The sequence below is a fragment of the Eumetopias jubatus genome, unplaced genomic scaffold, assembly GCF_037043125.1.
Source record: "Eumetopias jubatus isolate StellerSeaLion01/CBP00866 unplaced genomic scaffold, mEumJub1_p1.0 scaffold_4, whole genome shotgun sequence".
In the NCBI taxonomy this organism is placed as follows: domain Eukaryota; kingdom Metazoa; phylum Chordata; class Mammalia; order Carnivora; family Otariidae; genus Eumetopias; species Eumetopias jubatus.
The window spans coordinates 23,252,665-23,274,841 of record NW_028274810.1 but is presented as its reverse complement, the minus strand read 5'-3'; the positions used below and the strand labels follow the sequence as shown (position 1 = coordinate 23,274,841).

The following is a 22,177-nucleotide window of genomic DNA, read 5'->3' as shown; positions in this document are numbered from 1 at the left end:
ACTGTGAAGTCAAGATGATCACTGGTAATATCAAAAATCACTGAAAATGTCAAATACAATTCTTCAAAGATACTACATACTTTTAAAAATCTGGAATCCTAGACTAAACTAACAGAACTTGGACCTGGACAAAGTGGGTGGATCAAAGACAAACAAAAGCATGTTGATGCAATATTATATTATTTGGCATATGGTCAATTTGGACTGGCTTTGACTAACAAATCAAAATCCCAAATAACGGTGATGTAAACAAATTAAGGATGTGTTATTATTTATTATGTATAAGATTAAGTCTGTGAATGTATAGAATTAGTCTGGTATGTGAGTATGTATGTGTGGCTGTTCATTCTGGGAATCTATCCTACATAAATACTCCCCTTTTACCCAAAGATATATGTATGAGAATGTCTACGAGAAGTGGGGTTTTTGTGCTGGACCAAAAAAAAAAAATTTAAGCAAGCTAAATGTCCATCATTAGTAGAATAAATCATGGAACACACATTATTTTTAGAATACAACACAACTGTCAAAAAGAATAAAAAGAATTAAGAAATTTGATATAACAGATATATAGGAATCTTTACCCCAATAAAATAAGTACTAGACTATAGACTACATCTCAATAATTTCCAAAAAGAAATAATTATATAAGATACAGGTTATATTATTTATCCAAAACACAACAAAACTAAAAATAAACAACAAAAAGCTAGGAAAAAATGATCCATCTAGATATTTATAAAACTATTCTTCTAAATAACCCTGGGGCTAAACAGGAAATCAAAATTTAAATTGCAAATCTTCTTTAAAATGAGTAACAATGAAGACCCTTCATATCAAAACACATGTGATGCAATCAAGGTACTATTCAAAAGAAGTTTTTATCATTTAAAAAGCATTTCCTTTAAAAAAAAAAAAAAAAGACTTAGGGGCCCTGGGTGGCTCAGTCGGTCAAATGTCTGCCTTCAGCTCAGGTCATGATCCCAGGGTCCTGGGATGGAGCCCCACTCGGGCTCTTTGCTCAGCAGGGAGTCTGCTTCTCCCTCTCCTCCCCACCTATGCTCTTTCTATCTCTGTCACTGTCTCTGTCTCTCTCTCACACATAAATAAATAAAATCTTTAAAAAAAAAAGACTTCAAGTATTTAAGTCATCATTTAATTCAAGAGGTGTTTACATCAACAAAATATAACCCAGGAAAACAGAAAGGAAGATTGGTTAAAAACAAAGGTAGAAATTAACAAACTAGTAAGTCAAAAATGAAGTCTATAAAAGGCCAATGAAATCGACTGAGTTTTTGGCAAGTCCAACCACAAGATAAAAAGAACACAAACAGTATTAGAAATAAAAAGGGTGACACAGAAGCTGATAATAGAAGATACTCTTCAAAATTATAAGAAAATGCTACATACAACTTTAAGTAAGCCAAAAATATTTTAAAATCTAAATGAAATGGATGAATTTATGGAAAAACCTAGAATTATAAAACTTCACCAAAGAAGTAGTAGTAATTCTGGAGAGTAATAATGGTAGAAGAATTTTTTTAATTAGTCAAATATTTCTATCCCTAAAGGTTCAGACAGTTATTATGTGGATGAGTTCTATTATACAATTAAAAAAAATTTTTTAACTTTAAAAATTCTTATTTATTTAAGGTCTCCTAGGGTTCATTCTATGAGATTAGCATAACACCGAAACCAAAACGAGGCATGCATGCGCACACACACACAATCCCACAACCACAGACAAAAATCAATTACAAATATAGATACAAAAAGTTTAAATAAAATATTAGTGATTCAAATCAACTGCCCATTAAGAGAGCTATGAAACGTAGCCAAGCAAGGTTTATCCCAATAAAGTGAGGACTATTTGCCATTCTGAAGTCTATAAAAGTAATGGTAAAATATTATCTCAATTGCTGCCTAAAAGGCATCAGATGAAATTCAGCACATGTTCATGTCATGAACTCTGTAAAGTTAGGAAAAGATCATTTCCTAAAACACCATAAGAGATATCCACCAAAAAAATACAATAAACATGACACAACACTGAATATCAGAAGCATTCCCATCAAATTTAGGAGCAAGACAAGAATGCTTGCCACAGCACCACTACCAGTCCACTTTTTCTGGGAGGAGTAAACAATGCAATGAAACAAAAAAAATGAGGTCTTTGAACCTTGTCGTTACTTGCATAAAATATGATGTTTATCTAGAAAATCCAAAATAATCAACTGGCAAACTAGATGGCTAAATTCAAGATAAACATTCAAAAATCAATAACTTTCCTATACACTAACAAATTTAGAAAATGAAGAAAAATAATCCCATTCACAATAGTTTGTATTAGAAATCTATAAAATAGACACAAAGTAACAAAAAAATATATAAACCTATATGAAGACATGAAGAAAACCACCAGATTTTAATCAATGGAATATCCAATATATTCCTGGACAGAAAGACTCACTATTGCAAAGATGTTGATTATTTCCAAAATAAATCTAAAATTTCATTGCAATTCCAATCACAACCCCAACAGGATTTGCAATGGAATCTGACAATCATTTCTAAAGTTTATCTAGAAGAATAGATACACAACAAAGAGGCAAGAATTCCTGAAAAAGGAGGCCAGGAGGGGAATCATGCTCTATCAAAATTCAGAACCTATTATAAAGCTACAGTAGCTTCAACTGACACAGTAATTGAGTAATGGAAGAATAAACTAGAAATAGTTTGATTTACTGATAGATGTTTGGCACACAATAAAGAGGCTCCTGAAGCAGCAGAGATAAAATAAACTATTCAAAAAATGGTGTTAGGACAACTGGTTATTCATTTCACAAATACTACCATATCATGGCTTGTTTATAACAGAGAGGAGCGGAGAGAAAGCAGAAAACACAAAAAGTTTTATGTAATGAATACCTAGAGAAGAGAGTCAAGAAGAAAGAGACAATAACTATCAGGAATTATACTGAATTAATAGAGTTGTGGTGATGAAAACCAGACCACATTCCACAATAGCCTGAGAGGCAAGTTGGAAGAAAGTGTTTTTAAGCTCTGATTCACTGCAGACCCATAGGCTAACCAAGAACTTAACCTTCATAAAAGCAGAAGTCCATTATAATTTTGGGATTCCTTCGTATGGCTCCATTATAATCTTGGATTTCTGCTCTAAGGCAGATTGACTTCATGTTTAGTACAAGGTTCTACAGTATTACGTGATGTGTGGTATTTCTAAATTGTTAAAATAACTGGTCATGTGATAACGAGGTCTCCAATTCGTTATTTAAATTTGTAGATTTCCTAATTGTGAATTACTTATTCACCCAAGTGAGTGAATAAGTAATTCACCCAATGATAAGTTCTATCATTTCCCATGACTGCTTATCTCATGATAGGACAATGTCAGCATTCTGGGTGGGAAAAACAGCATTAGAAAAAGGTTTTAAAGGGATTTTACTGCAATTGGGTACATTTTACATTTATATGGGTCACAGAGATTTTATGACTGCTTTGAAAAATGGTTTCGACCTCACAAAGTCTCACTGCTTTTAAGGAGAGTGCAATTTATAAATGGTTCACATACATATAACTAGATAACAGAAGAGACAATGATTTATGTGGCAATTGTATTTTGTTCCCCAATAGAAGGGTAATGGAAAGTTTATTCCCTGAAGCATTAATGCCAAGATTTGGGTTTTGGGGTTTTTTTTTAAGGTTTTGTTTTGCATTTTTGCTTTGCACTCCACCAGTTTAAAAAAAATGAGTCCGGGGCACCTGGGTGGCTCAGTCGGTTGAGCGGCTGCCTTCAGCTCAGGTCATGATCCTGGGGTCCTGGGATCGAGCCCCAAATGGGGCTCCCTGCTCAGCAGGGGGTCTGCTTCTCCCTCTCCCTCTGCCCCACCCCTCTGCTCCTGTTCTCTCTCTCTCTCTCAAATAAAGAAATAAAATCTTTAAAGAAATAAAAAATTTTTTAAAATGAGTCTGTGCTCCCAATATATGTATACTTTAGAACATATTCATGTACTATTGTCTTAATGCATTATGAACACTGTAAAATATATTAAAATAGAAATTTTTTAGATGAGATGAGATAAAATAAATCTAAATAGAAGGTTCTAGTGTTGCTCCTTGTATCCCCTAAACTGCCTTACAATGTATACACCTTATTTGGGAGAACCTTGTCCTAGAGTAGTAAGTTCTCAAACCACAGTACACAAAACAATCACCTGGAATGTTTGTTAAAAATACAGATTCCAAACATCAACGACAGAGATTCAGTGAGTCTAAGCTGGAGTTCGGGAATCTACATTTTCAGCAGTCAACTCCAAATGGTTCTGAAGCAGGTTGTTTGGGGCCACACTATGAGAAACACCACAAAAGACAGAGATTCTCCCCATCATACCATCAGCATAGCAACACAAGCAGGAGAGGGAGATACAGCAATGCTCCATTCTGCACCTATATTATCCATGAACTAGGTTTTTCTGGGGGAATATTGGAACTATCACTTAAAATATTGTTTCTGTCAGAAAATGCATTTCAATTTCTACAGTGCTGACCTAAGAAGAAAGGTTTGGCATTGTCATACACACCGCCACACACAATTTATTATATAATAGAATTCATCTACTTAAATGAAATTGCTTTTCTTTTAAAGTGTAAATTTTTTAAGTATCAAGTTTTTTTAAAAGATTTTATTTATTTAATTGAGAGAGGGAGCATGAGCAGGGAGGAGGGGTAGAGGCAGAGGGAGAAGCAGGCTCCCAGCTGAGCAGGGAGTCTGACATGGGGCTCAATCCCAGGACCCCAAGATCATGACCTGAGCCAAAGGCAGATGCTTAACTGACTGAGCCACCCAGGTGCCCCTAAGTATCAAGTTTTTTAAAGTACAAATGCAAACCATTAAATCCCCTAGCAACTGAAGACATCCATTTGCTTCAATAGTCACTCATGGAGCACCTGTACCATTCTGAGCACCAGAGGAAGCAGTCTGGTATGATGGAAAGGGCACGACTTCTGTAAGCGCAACAGCCTGGGATGTAATTTCTGACTCTGCTACTTGTTTGATTTGGAACAAGTTACTTAGCCTCTCTAGGTTCCAGTTTCCTTCTCTTAAATGGGCAATATAATGTCTATTGACAAAGCCTCTGCGAGACATGGGATATATGTAATGCACAATAAGTGAGAGCCATAGTAACAACAAATACAATTACCTCTACCTGAGGGGCATCTGTTTAAAAACACAAATATCTGACCCTTTTCCTCATGAAAAATTCAATTCCTACATTTTCCATGTTCAAAAGTGTTGATGACTTAGGCTCTGAGGTCAAAGAGTTTGGGTTCAAATTCCAGCTCTACCATGGACTCATCTGGGCAAATTACTTAACCGCTCCTAAGCCTCTGTTTCCTCCCGGATGAAACAGGGATAGTAAAAGGGTACATATCTAATCTAATTTTTATGAAGATAAAAATGAAGGATCTAACTACAGTGCTTAGCCAGTGACTGGCAGTCATTAGCATGGAGTAGTTTTTCTTCATTATTATCACTTAACCAAGAAATGATTTTCAAGCTATTTTTGCTGTTGCTGGCGCAAACAAGACTACATGATTTGACTAAAATAACTATATATATCACCTACAACTAAATCTACAAATATTCCTAAATTTTCTCGTAACACTAAGGAGATACTTTAACCTGCTTCAAAACCATTGTGTCCCCTTTACCCATAGTATAAAACCAAAACCACATGATAGAATATGCAAAGGCTTTTCACAATTTTACCTACACCACATTTCTGCTCTTCCTCTTCCTTTACCTCACCCCCTATCCTTCCATTCCATCCGCCCAACTTCTCACCATTTTCAAAGGAAGCTATATTCTCAAAGTCTGGGGGCAGTATTATCTCCCAAGAGATGAGTCACTACATACTACCTTGGCATTTCCTGTAGTTCTTCAAAACATCATCAGCCAAGACCTTAAACAAAATCTAATAATCCTTATTAATATGTGTTGCAATACCCACCAGGGCAGTCTTAAGGACAAAGGAAATATTCTTTAAAAAAAAAAGAGGATAAAGTAAATATTCAAACACAGAAAACTACCGCGGGCTGCACTTGGCATCAAATTCACTTAGATGTGGGACAGAGACAAGCACAGCTGCAGGGCATTTAGAGGTGTTTTCCTTTGATGGGAGATCTTGTAGCACCTTTTTCAGTTGGCCAGGAGCTATTCTCTCTACCCCTCTTCCACCTCCCTGGAGAAAGCTCAGGTTCAAGGAGATAAAGATTCACATTAGACAGGTTATCCTACAAAAGCCAGTATCTCTCGCAACAATCCCACAGTCACTGCTTACAGGATCCCTGCCAGGAATCTGCCAACGTCACAACACTTAGGGAAGCCCAAAGATATGGCTTCTTACTAGGTATTTATAGTTCTTCCTGATCCAAATGCAGTTTGCCAGCCAGAAGTCATTTTTATCATAAGCATGTCACCTTATAACATAGTTGACACTACTTTTATCTAGTTTCCCAGGAAACAAAGCAAGGTCATTCAAAGTCGAATTGTCAGGCAAAAATGGAAAAGGGTTTTGATAACTCTTTACCCACAAGTGTGTATCTTAAAAAATGAGCAGTTATAATAGTCTCTTCAGGAAAGGTGGAAAAGGGAAGAAGAGAGAGAAGAAAACTTTAAAAGATAGTTTTCATCAATATACATACCATCATCAGCCGCACCATCTGCTAGAAATATGTAGTAGCTTGTGTTTAGATCAAATCTATTCTTAACCCCAGGAAGGGTAATGTTTCTTCTGAAAGAACACTGCATAACACCATCTGCCAGCCTCCAAGCCAGATCCCCAAGAGCACCCTACAAACGTACACAGTGGGTCTTCTCAGCACTTTCCACAGATTTGTTAAAAATAAAATATGATCAAAATCCTGACCTGCTGGATTTCCTTTCCAGGAAAACTATATACATAGTGAAATGATTACTACAGTTGTGTCCTTACATACTTACCTTTTTTTGTGGTGAGAGCACCTGAAATTTACTCGCTTAGCAAATTTCCAGTATACAATACAGTTTTATTAGACACAGTCATCATGCTGTACATTAGATCTCTAGACTTACTCATCCTACGTAACTGCAACCTTGTACCCTTTGACCACCTTCCCCCCTTTTCCACACTTCGGAAAAGCACGAGACAAGTTTCTCTTGTAGGAAAAGATGAATTCTTGCCTGTGTCACCTAAATCCTTTTTTTTTTTTTTTGCATGTTAGAAAAGAATATTTTACGATGAAGATGGTCAGAGCATCAGCTCCTTTTCAAAAGCTTACAGACTGATCTTTAAGAAGAGGCTTAGGTTAATGACACAGAGTTTCTCGTCCAATGAGAAAGAGGAGTGTATAGAGCGGAGACTGGTTCAGTGCCTTGGACAGTTGTCTTCTGTGCCTCTTCTTAGCATCTGTGCCAGAGATGGCCTATTTCTGGTAGAGAAGTGTCTCTCTTCACATGGCATTGGCAGATGAGCATTGATGGAAGCGGTAGCTGTTGCCTAAGACTTCACGCTCTCTGTAGAGCTTTCCCCTGGGCTTGGGACTTCTCCCTTGTTACATGTTACATTGTGGCCACGGGCATATTACTTCCTAATGGTCTCTTCAGTGTTTTTGATTTTGTGTCAGTGGCCAGATGGGGTTAGTACATCTGCCAAAGTTTCTTACCTGGTTAGAGGACTTGTGGGGTTCTGACTCAAAGTAAAAACAGTATTTTGCCAAGTGAGATAAAGACAAATAAGCCAGGAGAAAATGTTTCTTGTATTCCTCAGAGAGGACGTAGGAAAACAATGTATATCAAACCATCATGTTGTATACCTTAAATACATATAATTTTATTAAATTATATAATAATAAAATATACTTTAATATATACTATTAAAATATAAATATAATATTAATAATAAATTAAACATACCAATATAATACTATATAATTTATTTTTATATTTTATTTTTAAAATAAAATAAAGCACAGAAAAGTTTCTCCCAGATTATTATAAGAAAGGAAGCCTGCTGCCAGACTCCTGCTCTGGCTCTGCTTAGGATAGGGAGCTATCTTGCAGCAAAGTTACTCCACTGTTGGCCACACAGCCAAAAGACGGACAAGCCAGGTGGAGGTTCCCAGAATTTTCACACCTACCCTGGAGTCCATCACAGGGTGACTTCGCCCCATCAAATGGGAAGGTTGTATGTGCACAGTTTGATCTTCACGAATACACAAATAAGCATCATCATCACCCTAAAAATATTTGCAAATGAGAAAAATTCAAAGGAATATCAACATTTTGTTTTTAAAAGCATCCCTAATGAAATCAAATAGTATTTGATGCTGTTAAAACATAATTTACTGATTCAATCCTAATGATGCTATGAACTCAAGAGAATTGGCTGCCCAATTTATTAATTTAAAATAATTTTGCTATAATGAAGAAAGAAACAAAGATCAGAAACAGACCCATAAATACAGGGAACAAACTTGGTGGTTGTCAGAGGAGAGGGTGTGGGGGGATGGGCAAAATGGGTGAGAGGCCTTGGGAAACAGAGGCCTCCAGCTGTGGAATGAATAAGTCATGGGAAAAAAAGGTAGAACACGGGGAATATAGTCAATGGTGTAACAGTGTTGTATGGTAACAGCAGATACACTTGTGATGAGCATAGCATGATATTTAAAACTGTCCAATCACGGGCGCCTGGGTGGCTCAGTTGGTTAAGCGACTGCCTTCAGCTCAGGTCATGATCCTGGAGTCCCGGGATCGAGTCCCACGTCGGGCTCCGTGCTCAGCAGGGAGTCTGCTTCTCTCTCTGACCCTGTTCCCTCTCATGCTCCCTATCTCTCATTCTCTCTCTCTCTCTCAAATAAATAAATAAAATCTTTTAAAAAAAATAAAAAAATAAAATCTTTAAAAAAAATCTTTAAAAAAAATCTTTAAAAAAAAACAAACTGTCCAATCATTGCTGTACTGAAACTAATGTAACATTGTGTGTCAACTATACTTTATTCAATATAAATAAATAACTTTGTTATAATACAAAAGCAACACAATTTCAATGTAAAAATAGATTAAAATAACATGTTTATATGACCATAAACTCAAACACCACTGTTAATGTTTTCATGTATATTTATCCAAACCTATTTGTATTTATACCTATTTTTTCACCCCAAATAGGAAAATACACAGTTCTGTTACCTTTTTTCACTGAACTTATTATGAACATTGTTTATAAATAAATATCTGTGTCTTACAAATTTTCATAACTATAAATGCACTGCACTATATTGGGTTTGGGGGCGGTAACTTTTAAGATGAGGACTGTAATCAAATACTGCTAATGTTGTACACACTCAATAGATTACATATTAAGACCAACTTGTCTGAACTCAAGGAGGTATTTTCTGTCAGTCTAATTCCTATCTACTCTCTAGTCTCCAATATTCCTTAGCTCTAAAAGTTAGAGCTTAAAGTGACTATCAGAGGGCACACAGAATCTTCAAATTACATTTAAATGATGGTACAAAGAAATAATCTGCATTTTAAATTATTGTGTATAGTTTTGGTTCTTTTACTTATTCTAAACCATTCTCCATAAACTATCTAACAAGATCTTTTTATATGTTGTAGTCACTAAACTCCTTAAACAAAGCCAAGACTGAGAATTTATAATAAATTTTGCTATTAATCCCAATGACATTCTAACATATTTTAAATTTATTTTTTAAAGTTCCACCTTTGAGAACTCCCAAGTACATAACCTTAGCAAACCAAGTATTCACTGTTACACATCTTCTATTCAAATAAGAATTAGCCCAACTCAAGAAATTTTGGAGTCATGGTGATTTAAACCAGGAATCAACGAACTATGGCACACACACCAAATTCAGCCTGATGCCTGTTTTTGTACAGCTCACAGGCTAACAGTGTTTACATTTCTAAACCATTTATTAAAAAGAAGAATATGTCATGATGAGTAAAAATACATGAAATCCAAATTTCAGTATCTACAAATAAAGTCTTACTGAAACACAGTCCCACCTATTAATTTATGGATTGTCTATTGCTGTTTCACTGCTACCACACAGAGATGAGTGTTTAGAACACAAACCATATGCCCACAAATTCTAAAGTTGTTATTACTTGGGCCTTTACAGAAAAAGTTCACTGATCTCTAATTTAAACAATGTGTGTTTTCTACACTATCACCTTTGAGGTATACAACCTCTTTTTTTATTTAATAAAACAAATTTTAATATAACAAAATGGTTGATTTTGAGGCAAAATGATGATAAGCCAACTGCCATACTAACTCATTGCAGACAGACCTCTCAAATATTGGAGAGAATGATGGGGATGGAGAAGAAGTAACTCTCAGTCCTCACTACTCTACAGTGAAGAGTATGAGAAGGTTGCTATTACAACCTTAGGCTCCAGGCAATTCTAGAAACCCCAAGTTTGGAGCACAGAAGCACACATGTAAGAAGTTCCACCAAGTTTCTGAATCAGACAGATCCTCTTTCTCCCATTTGTTTCTCTTGAGTCAAGCATTTGGAATGCACTCTGTTCAGAAAACATTGTGTAGATTAGTGTGGGAAAGACAAAGATGACTAGATTGTTCTTACAATCAAAGACTACTTTTTAAAGGAGACAGTTATAATAGTATATGAATTACGATAAAACAGGTTTAGACAAAGTACCACGGAAGCACAAATTATGTAGAGCCAAAGGTTTGAAAAAACTTATCAGAAAAGATATTAAGTAGGCCTTAGAAAATAAAAAATATTTATATGTTGATAAGGTAGAGCTGAGATTAAAGGAAAAGTTTCCCAAAAGGAGGAACTTCCAGGACCAAGGACATAGAAATAAAAAAATATATGAAACTTTTAGGGAACAGGTGATTATGTTAGCTAACACACATAGATGGTAAGGCTAGAAATTCCAACAAGGACTTTGAAGAGTTTTGAAAGCCATGCTAATGAAAAACAACATTTTTCCTATAACTACTAAAGGTTTCTGGGGATAGGATTGAGATGATTTCCGTGGTAGCCCAGGAAGAAAACAACAGTGACTGTTGAAAGATGAAATGGAATAAAATTGCTAAAAATTTTAAAGGAGAAATCATGGAGCCAGGAGGACTAGTGAGGGGTCACTGTAGCGATTTGGAAATGACAATAAAGGTGTAAGCCAAGTCAGAGATAGTGAAAATACAATAAAGAGAATGAAGAAGTATGTCAAAGACAGAATCAAAAGATTGGTAGCAATGAACACATTAGCACCCAAAGCTTGACTTCTAAACACTATTCCTATTAAAAGGAAACAGACCTACTTTGAGAAATAAAAATGCAAAACAGTATAAGAGTGGACATCTTGTTTCACCAGAAAACAAAGACACACCAAAAAACTAACAGAGACACATCAAAAGGGCACCAAAAAAAAAAAAAAAAAAAAACAGCTTGAAGGAACCATATTTGGGTTAATATGAGCATCTAAAACAGGAATGATGATGATAAACTATAACACAACAGACCAAAGGAATTCATTAGTCCATAGTGTGTCACCAAAAGGGAAGGGCAGATGCAGAGAAAAGAAAGTTCTTCTTTTTAGAAGAACACCAGTTAATAAATAAATTAGAAAATCACCATTTTGCAACCACAAATGTAATAACTGTTTCAGGAAAGGAATAGCAATAGATGCTAAAATCATTTGGTAAAATGTTATTGAGGAACAGAATATTCACCCTCAAAGTATTACCCCACGGATTACTTATTTAAGAGAAAAATCGGGTCACCTGGGTGGCTCAGTTGGTTAAGTGTCTGCCCTGGGATCAAGCCCCATATCAGACTCCCTGCTCAGTGCAGAGTCTGCTTCTCCCTCTCCCTCTGCCTGCCACTCCCCCTGCCTGTGCTCTGTCTCTCTCTCTCTCACTGTCTCTGTCAAATGAATAAATAAAATCTTTCTTTAAAAAAAAAGGAGAAAATACACCTTCACAATGGAAAAATCTGACAGATACCAGTGATCAAACATAGAATCATCAATAATGGAATAATTTGACATTACACACCTCTTGATATGATGCACTGAGATAGAGACAAACACTTCTGGTAGTATTTGTGCCAAAAATCTTAACCTGGATCTACTGTACAAACTGTGGAACATTCTACAGAATTGGACGAAAAAGAAATCTAGAAAATAGGTAGGGTAACTGATCAAAGAGATATGATAACTAAATGTATTGGGTGATAAATGATTGGATCTTGGGTCAGAAGTTTTTTTTAAAAACAGCTATAAAGGACTTTATGGGGACAACTGAGGTTTTTGGAATATAGACTATATTGCATAAAATTATTATATCATTATTAAGTTTTCTCAATGTGATCGGATATTATGGTAATTATAGGAGCATATCCTTGTTCTTAGGAGATACTTGCTAAAAATTCTAAAGATAAAATGTCATGAGATAGCTATAACTTTCAAACGGTATGGGAAAAAAATGTGTGTTTTATATACACTTCATAAGTCAATCTACACACACACACACCTGGTGGGGGAAGGAGAGGGAGAGAACATGGCAAGTGTAGATGAAGAACTTATTGGTGTTTGTTGTACTATTTTTTCAACTTTCATGTAGGTTTAAAACTTCTCAAAACAAAAAGTTGGGGGTGTGTAGGAGGAAGAAGGACCTGAGGTGAATAAAAGGGAAGAATCTAAGTCACAACCAACTTCCCTGAACACCAAAGAAGATGGTGGCAGCAATGAATGAAAGTCTATAAACTGCCCAGAACAGTTTCTGAAAAGAAGCAAGAAATCAATAATGGTAACTGCTTTTTTATTACTGTTTTTGATCACCAAGAATGGGGAACACAGGAAACGTGAGGAGGGACGATATTAAGTTCAGTTTTATAAATGATGGTTAGTGTTGTCCAGGAATACTCATCTGGACAAGATCAGCCGGCCACTGGAAATCCCAAGAGAGGCCAGAACTGGCAACATTCTAGAACTCAACATTGAGAAATTTTGTACAGAGCAAGGTGACACTGCGCAGGAGAAGGAAGCCAACAGAAGCTAATATATAGTATGCCTTCTTGATAAACTTTGTATCATTTAATAAAGTATCTGAGATAGGGAATATGTGTATACTTTGAAATTTCATTAAAATTCAGACATTAGCAAGTCATTGTTAGCAAAAATATGGAAAATTATACTTTTCATCAATTTTAGTGATGAAGTCTAATACCAAAATAATTATCATTAATTTACAAGTAAAATTGAAAAGGGTATCATTTAGCTAGTATTCATAGCATCAGATACCTTCAGTATTTAAATTTATATTAGGTACTGAAAAGAAACAGCAGGTCATAAAAATATCCTAAAATTTTTTAAATAACCAAAAATAGAAATAACCACTTTAAAAATATTTTCTGAGGATGATTTATTTCCCCTAATTTAGGCAAACAGGTGTACAGATGATTTTAATCATTAAGATTGCTCTGTAAATCAACTGCACCTGCATAATTAAATCTTTTTTAATAAACATTTTTTGATGAGTACTATACTAGAAACATAAGATTTCTAAGTAAGATAAATATATCTTGAAGTAAAGACAAATGCTTTTGTGCCATCTACGCCTACAACTTAGAACAGAAACAACGGGTCTATTTATGGGCTCCTCATTACCACGCCCAGGGCAGCAGTACTGTCTTTTCCTCTAGCTGACAGATTTTATGTGACCAGAAAAAGAAAAATGTGAATATACTATTGCATGAAGTTTGACTCTAAAGTGACTGCAATGTTTTCTATTTAAGGGACTAGAGCACATATCTCAATGAGCACTGTATGTCAGAGATGAAGCTACATACTTATTCCAAACGAGACCACCATTGCTAATCCTTGCGGGGGGGCCATCTTCAGAATTTCCTTCATAACCAGTTCCATCACATTCACACAACAAGCACTACCACCATCTTTCCTCATTGCTGTGTCGTCCTATTTTATTTTTAATCCAGTCTCATCATCCCCCTTAGGTGCCAAACCTGGTTCATTTTGGCCAGAACTGCAAATACCCAAAAGAATATGCTATAGGTCTGATGACAATTAAAAGGGAAATGGGGAAAACATTTTGAACTACTGTAACATCATTCATTCAAGTATAAAATTTCCCAAGAAACAACTTTAAAAAAGAAAGAGTCATAATGCCTTATATGTTATTTTTAAAAGCACATGACATATCTGGGGTGCCCGGATGGCTCAGATGGTTAAGTGTCGGACTCTTGATTTTGGCTCAGGTCATGATATCAGGGTCATAAGATCGAGCCCCACATCGGGCTCTGCACTGGGCATGGAGCCTGCTTAAAATTCTCTCTTTCCCTCTCCCATTGCCCCTCCCCCTCTAAAAAAATAATAAAAAATAAAAGCATATGACAGATCTTATCTCTCATAAGTTTAAGATATACCTTTTGCTTAATGAAAGAGAATAATGGGTGCATTCAAGGACTATATAGTAAAATATCTAGGTCATATGCATACGCATATAGTAAAATATCTAGGTGTAACGTTTTACCCCTGGCTTCCTGCAAAACTTGAAAGCAGCATACAAGGACTAATGCAATCAGAGCGCACTTTTAGGGAAAATACTAGTTCTTCTGGTACAGAATCTCAGCATTCCTTTTCTTTTTTTGAAATAGGATTCCCTGAAGAAGTGATGTTAAGTTTAAAACCTGACTGGAAGAAACCTCTCTAGAAAAGACCCATTGCCTTTGCTAACGTGGAAGTAAGAGGCTTTCTCCGTTTGTAGTCATCCCCAACCTCCCTGCCAACTCTGCTCTGAACAGGACTCGCACATGTCCTGGCCATACTCTCCTGCCTTCCTTCAGGGAGACCAGGATGCCTCTGCAGCACTTGGCTCTTCCACACCACATCTATAGAACCATTTAATCCATTCAGCACTACCCAGGGAGAGCGACAATCAGCTTAAAACAAATGCTGCCTTCCCTAGATCTGACAAAGGAGCCTACCAGTGAAGAATATATTTATGCCTGGACACACCAGGTGTCATTCTCTGTTTGGGATAGGCACCAATGACTGCCAAAATCGGGACACCGAGGCAGCAACCCATGCTGTGGTTGCTGACCACTTGAGAAAACAACAAGGGTTGGAAAAGCGTCACAAATAACGTAAGACTTTTATGCAGAGCAACTTTTCTTAACTGCACTTCTTGTTTTATCACAAAGAGACAGACAGAGACAGAAAGATACGGTGGCAAGTCCACTGGATATAGAGTGATTTTCCTAACTCTCCGTAGGATGGCCTCTTCTTAGAGCTCTGTAATTGCACAACTGTTAAAAACATGAAATACCCAAAGATGTTTAGGTCAGCATCTGCTCTAAGTTACCGTGTCCTGCCCTGCCCTTCCCCTTCCCATTGTTAAGTGTGACCATTTGACTCTAGAACCAAGGACACCGCCACTGATTACAGTCCCTCTAGTAATTTTCTTTCATTACCACTTATGTAAGTGAGGGATACAAACCATCCATCTGTCATGAGAAAACGCAAAGGATAAATAGCCTTTACTGGGACCACTCATTTCAACCACCACTGATTGGTCATCTCGTGTGAAGGACAAGAAGAAACAGGCAGGCTCCTTCTCTGGGTCACAGTTCACAGGACTTCTAATACAGAACTTCTTGTTCCCACAATCTGAAGCACTGAACTAGAAAAATGACAGGGAGAAAAAGTCTTAATTACCAACCAAGCAGTTCATTTCACCATGATAAAAGAGCCACTACCTTGAAGCACAAATTTTAACAAGAATATCTTCTCATAATAGATATTTCAAAGAAGGAAACAAAAGACACATCCCAAATTAGAAATAATCAAAGTAGTAGTTAGGTTGTGAACTTTTAAACTTAATTAATTTTAATTAAAATCTGGAAGACAACATTAATTGGACTATAATGTGCATGAGTATTAAAAGGATTTTAATACACAAAATTAAAAGGACTTTAATACCCCAAATATCTCACATTAATTATGTTTTGGAGCAAAGTTTCTAGCAAATTTTGAAAAACATCTTAGAGAATATTTAAGTCCACATTGATATTCTTACCTAAAGGGTACCCTTAAATTTTTAGAATGGACTTTTAAAAAGAAAATGGACAAACTCTTAGCAAGTTTTTATGTTTAGATCCTGAACTCTGCTTCTAGAATTCAGGTTCAAACTGGATATTAAAATTACAAGAAAAAACGATTATTCCTATATATACCACCACTCCAAATAATAACAATTTAGTGGAGGAAAAACAGGAACAATCTACAGTCACTTAATTCAGAGCTTCTTATGGCAAAAAAGAGGAAGTATATCAAAAAAATAGCTCTGCAATTTGACAGAGCAAATGTGCAGTGGTCTTGTTAGAAGGCACTGTGAGGGTGTATTTCAGAAGAGAGTTAAATACTATGTAACTAAATCTAATGGGAACTGAATAAAAAAAAAACTTCTCATTTCTTCTACTCTACCAATACTTCTGGCCACCAAATGTGTGGTGGGTTTTCCCACATTAACCAATTCTGCAATTCTCTGGGGACTCCAACTGCCTATCCCACATCGCAATTCCATTCTGACACAATCTACCTGAAGTTAGTGTTCCATCCTACAAGTTAGGGGCTCGGTCCCATAAGACTGCTCCTTTCAGGGCTAATCGCAAGTTCCAGGTTCCCACTGGAGGGGATTGGGGTTCCCATGACCCTCTCCTCAAGTTTGATAATATACTAGGATGGTTTGCAGAACTCAGGAAAACAGCTCTTTTACTAGATTACCAGTGTGTTATTTCCTTTTTTTAAGATGATATTTACTTATTTAGGAAGAGAGTGAAAGAGAGAGAGCACACATAAGCAGAGAGAGAGGGAGAGAAAGAGAATCTCAAGCAGACTCCTTGGTGAGTATGGAGCCCACGTGGGGCTCGATCTCACAACCCTGAGATCATGACCTGTGCCAAAATCAAGAGTCCAACACTTAACCAACTGAGTCACCCAGGTGTGCCAAGTGTATTATTACAGGACACAACCCAGGCATAGTCAGATGGAAGAGGCACACAGGGCAAGGTATGTGGGAAGAGGTATGGAGCTTCCACACCCTAAGGCACCATCCTCCCAGGACCTCCATGTGTTCAGCAACCTGGGAGCTCTCTGAACCCCATACTTTTGGGATTTTTATAGAGGCTTCATCGTGGAGGCATGATGGATTATTGACTCTATTTTCAGCCCCTCTTTCATCTCTAGAAAATAGAGAGCAAGGTAGGAAGTTCCCAGCATGGGTTGGTCTTTCTTCCCCCACCTAGGAGCCCACCCAGAGTTACCTCATTAGAACAAAAGGTATTCCTACCACTCAGGAAATTACAAGAGATTTAGGAGCTCTGTATCAGGAACTGGGGTCAATGGCCAAATATTAGCAGGAATCATGGCAGATATATATATATATATATATATATATATTTCTTATTATTTCACAGTAACGTAAAGAAAAGTTGCAGTAGAGTGGAAAGAACAAGCCACTACAAAACTTGGATTTTTGGTCTCTGCTCTCCCCTTTACTCCAGCATGTTTGCTAAAGAACTTACTGTCTCTCTTGTATACCTTCAACTACACAACAGGGACTGAACCCTGAGGTCTCTTCTAGCTCTACAAATGCTATAATCTCATGACTCTTTTAAACCTTTCTATAATCAGAGGTTACAAACCTGGTGCAGAGATACCATAAAAGCTCTGAGAACAAATGCCTTTTATGTGAATATATGGAAAGATAATTTTGTCAGTAGATTCCTACCAGGAAGCTCAGGTCCAAAATGACTATTTACTCCCCTAAAGCAGCTTTGAAATTAAATATTAAGACTAAGTAAACTGAGGGGTGCCTGGATGGCGCAGTCGGTGGAACATGTGGTGCAACTCTTGGTCTCGGGGTTGTAAGTTCAATACCCATGTTGGGTTCAGAGGTTACTTAAAAATAAAATCTTTAAAAAGAAAAAAGACTAAATAGACAAGTGCAAATAGAAGATCTAATTATATGGTCAAAAATGTAACATTCATAATAATGTAGTCAAATAAAATCATCATACATTGCAAAATGTAGAAGGAAAACAAAATGAGACATTACATAGGAGCACAAGTGCTTTACTTAGTCTTCCCTACAAGAACAAAGAGCTATAAAAAGATAAAAAAGAGAAGGAAAAGAAAAAAGGAATATTTACAGAATTTCTAGTAAGTGCAAAGTAGTTAGAAACCTTATATTCATTACATTGTTTAATCTCATAATGATACTAAGATCTATATATTAAGATTTCTCATTTTATAGGTGAAGAAACTGAGCCCTTGAGAATTAAGTAGCTTGTCCAAAGCCACACAGAAAGTAAACAAGTTGGGAATCAAACCCAAGTTTGTTCTTTCAACTGTAATAACTTGCTGTAAGACATATTCCATTACATGCACTTCCAAATTAATAAGTCTAACATCAGAACTTCTTTCAGTGAAAACTTCCTAACGTTTCCAGTATGCATTACCCTTTACAAGATATGTTTTTTCAGTCATCATTCTTCTGAACCAGAGGGCCTGAATGAATTCTAGCTGATGAGTTTGCAGAAGAGCTTCTGTAGTTCAGCACAAAGAATCCCCCAGTACTCATTGGCTTTCATGAAATCAGATCTGAGTTACATCACTATTTCAAGATTCTCCTCCAAATCCTGTCTAAATTTAGCCCAAGCTTTAATCTTCCTCTTCCACGTTTGATATTTAGCTGTACAGACTCTGTATGAATGTCAGATCCACAACTCGAGCACGCAGGATCTTGCACTGCCTTTATTCTGATCTGTAAGTCATAATGTTGCAATGAAGACTTCCTTCAGATTTCCTGCAGAAGTCCCAAAAACTTACTACCGCGACCCAGTACAGCTACTTCTCTACATACTTCACCAAGCCTAGAACCACAATTTCCAAAGACATCGTTATTACAGACTGCATTTGGTGAAACCATAAGAATGTTACTTACTGATGTGGTTAGATGGGAGACCGGAGGGAATGTCGACAAAGGGGCTATTGTAGCTTCAGGTGTCGTAAAAGGCCGGGCGTTTGGTTGTGAAATTATAGGTCCAGGAATCTTCACCCAGTAGATTTTATACTTCTCAACAACTGTGACTCTGAAATTCAGTACTAATGAGATCAAAAAGAACCCTGATTGTGGCCCATCATAACCAAATTAAAAAAAGGGGGGGGCAGAAAAGGAATAAAGTAGGGACACACAACCTAATACTACCTGACAGTACTACTGCTTTTTTCTAAGGCAAATCTCCAATGACTTTTCCACCTCATCACTAAATGAACTTTACTGCTCTTGCTCTCTTGTTCGCTCTCGATCTTTCTTTTCTTCTCTTCTCCTCTCTTCCTTGTCCGCTCTTTGGGCATACTCACGGCAGTCCTGAATGCCAGATCTAAGGACTAAAATGCACAGATTTCTAATCCCTGACGTATAAAGAACACACTGCTACTACTACCCATTTCAGAATGTGCTGTTCAAATTATTCCACAGGGCATGTGTAGCAGGAAGCTACAGGGAGAAGCTATACAGAGGCTGCATAAGCAACCATCAGCTCTTACTGGTGCCACAGTCCACACAACACACAGGTGCGAAGCTGTGTTACTGTGTGCTGGGACCTGTGTACAAAGTGGAACAAAAAATAGAGACGTGCCAAGAGAGAAATTCTCCTTAAAACATATGCCTCAAACACCACTCGGGAATATCAGACTGCTTTATGACAGTCCACTTCCCCTTGCACATAGAAGTAAGGACTTCCAATTCTACCAAATTTCATAATTCTGAGGGCATGCACCATCTTGCTTTTCTGACAATCTAATCTGCAAGTTGTAATACTACAAAAAAGTCACCCAAATTTCAGGATTTTTTTTTTTCATATTCTCCTATTAAGACAAGAGCAAATAAAAAAAAATGTATCAGTCCATACACCATATTAAGTATTAATAGTAGTAATTGATGCCTCTTAGTTTGAAGGCACTGCAATATTTCATTCATTCAACAGATGTCTATTAAGTGCCTATTAGGTGCCAGGTCCTGTGCTAGGTGGAAAAAAAATCAAACAAAAAGCAAAATGACTACTTATCTCACTAAGGTGGTGTCATTACTACACCAAACCTCTCCTGTACAGGTAAATGTCCAATAGGTATCAAAGATGATATAGACAGTTATTGTTTCAATTTTACTAGTTGCAGATTTGTAAGCTCTCCTACTCACAGAAACTTTACGTGATCCGGAGCATTGCTTGGAGCATTCCAGTAGACTTTAATTTTTGTTTTCTTGGATGGACTTGTGTGACTCACAGCATATCCCTGAAATAAAATGGAGAAGAATGACCATTCAGTCACTCAGTAGTTGAGCATGGCTGGAACGACTACCATTTTGCAAAGTAATCTATCACTGCGTGATGCTGACACCCTGGTAAAGACTGTTCTATTTAGAACAGGGACTCAGGAACTCAACAAATACATGTTGGCTAGTGGACACCAGATTAGCAGTCAGCTCTGTCAATAAATTAAAGTCAGCAGAAATTTAAGAATTGCAGAGGGTTATGAACACTGGGTATGTTAATGCTATATAGAGCCTGCTCCTTATTTCATTTATACTATAAATTTATATTCCTTCCATTAATAGGTACAAAGAGAATGCAGAAAAGTCTTCAAAAGAAAAAATTCCTGCCCCCACATACATAGCACTATATTTTAGGAATACCTTTCCCTTGAACAATCTCATTTCCCACTTTCACTCACCTGGCAAATTCCTACTCATTCTTTGAGGCCTGACGTGGAGACTACCTCCTCCAAGGAGCTCTCTCTCAATTTCCTCCAGCCTGTGTGTGACTTTCCCTGCTATGCTTCCTACCCATCCTGTGTGTTTCTAATCTAAGTCTACTTAGGTGTTCTTGTATATCTGTCCTATATCCTTATGTTCTACTTATGTATCATACATATGTCCATATATTCTACCTATGTGTAATGCTCTGAGCTCTTCAAAGAACAAGTCTAGCTGCTCATCACCATATCACACTGGGACAGTTCCTGATACAATAAATGTTTATTAAATGAATGAATGATAAAAATTAGACCTCTGTCCGACTCTAGAATCCTATCTTCAATACTAACACCCTATGAGTCAATACTATATAAAATATCAAAACCCTTTAAGCTACCACCTTTTCTAGGATGCTGATGTGTAAAAAATATATTGCAAATAGGAAAATTAAGGCGAAAGGCTGCTCAGTGTGAATCTACTTAAATGTCTGCAATACACGGGTAATATCATTGTTTATCTTACAACTACCACCCTGTAGTGAAAAGATTCACGGAAACCAACAGATTTCAAACATAACACAAACCTGTACATCTTCACAGGTCAGAAGCTGTGACACCTGACTGTCAATCAATGTGAAGGAGCCAATAGGAGGGCCACTCAAATCCTCAGCAGCCCGTGCTTCTAAGAGAAAGCCTCTAAATGGTTGCCCTGACAAGGTAACTGAGAAACAAACAAAATGATGTTTAAGAGGTTTAGCAACATCCCCAAAAGGAAACTGTTCAGAGGAGGCACTCACAGTTCGAATCTGACATACATATACAAAACTGCTCCAGGAGAGAAAATGGTAGCAATTATCCTGTAGCCAAAGAAGTTCTAAACTGTGTTCCACAGGACATTCATTCCGTGAGATGTCAACAGCCATTCCAAAGGGGGGGGGGGAAGGTAGGTGATGGTCAGGGAGTAGTCCATGGGGCCAAATTAGTTTGAAAAATGCTGAATGAAAGTAAATACTTGTCTCTCTACTGAAAACCGCCAAGGCTTTTAACATCCTACTCTGCAGGACGAAACCCTCCGAAGTACATTATATATAATACACAGAGGGTTCCAAATTTATTTTTACATATGCTCTTTTTGTCAGAGTTTGTTAATATTTTGCATTTCTAGAATTGCAGAAAATAGTTTGTAAAACACTGTTATAGACACACCTTTAACAGCCCACATTTCACCAGAAGAATCAGAAAAACACAGGAGTTTACACGGAACCAAGAAGAAGGGTTTAT

The 22,177-nt window shown here is 36.9% G+C and overlaps 1 protein-coding gene across 2 annotated transcripts in view; it reads right to left on the bottom strand.

Moving 5' to 3' along the window:
* Positions 1 to 22,177, bottom strand: part of FRRS1 (ferric chelate reductase 1) — a 49,881-nt gene that overhangs the window by 9,253 nt on the left and 18,451 nt on the right. For both annotated transcript variants that reach the window (XM_028102204.2, XM_028102206.1), the window contains exons 3-8: positions 21,481 to 21,617; positions 20,343 to 20,437; positions 19,086 to 19,233; positions 15,579 to 15,761; positions 8,200 to 8,298; positions 6,727 to 6,874 (exon numbers count right to left, since the gene is read on the bottom strand). In XM_028102204.2, the coding sequence (XP_027958005.1) occupies positions 6,727 to 6,874; positions 8,200 to 8,298; positions 15,579 to 15,761; positions 19,086 to 19,233; positions 20,343 to 20,437; positions 21,481 to 21,617 (810 nt within the window). The remainder of the gene's footprint in view (positions 1 to 6,726; positions 6,875 to 8,199; positions 8,299 to 15,578; positions 15,762 to 19,085; positions 19,234 to 20,342; positions 20,438 to 21,480; positions 21,618 to 22,177) is intronic.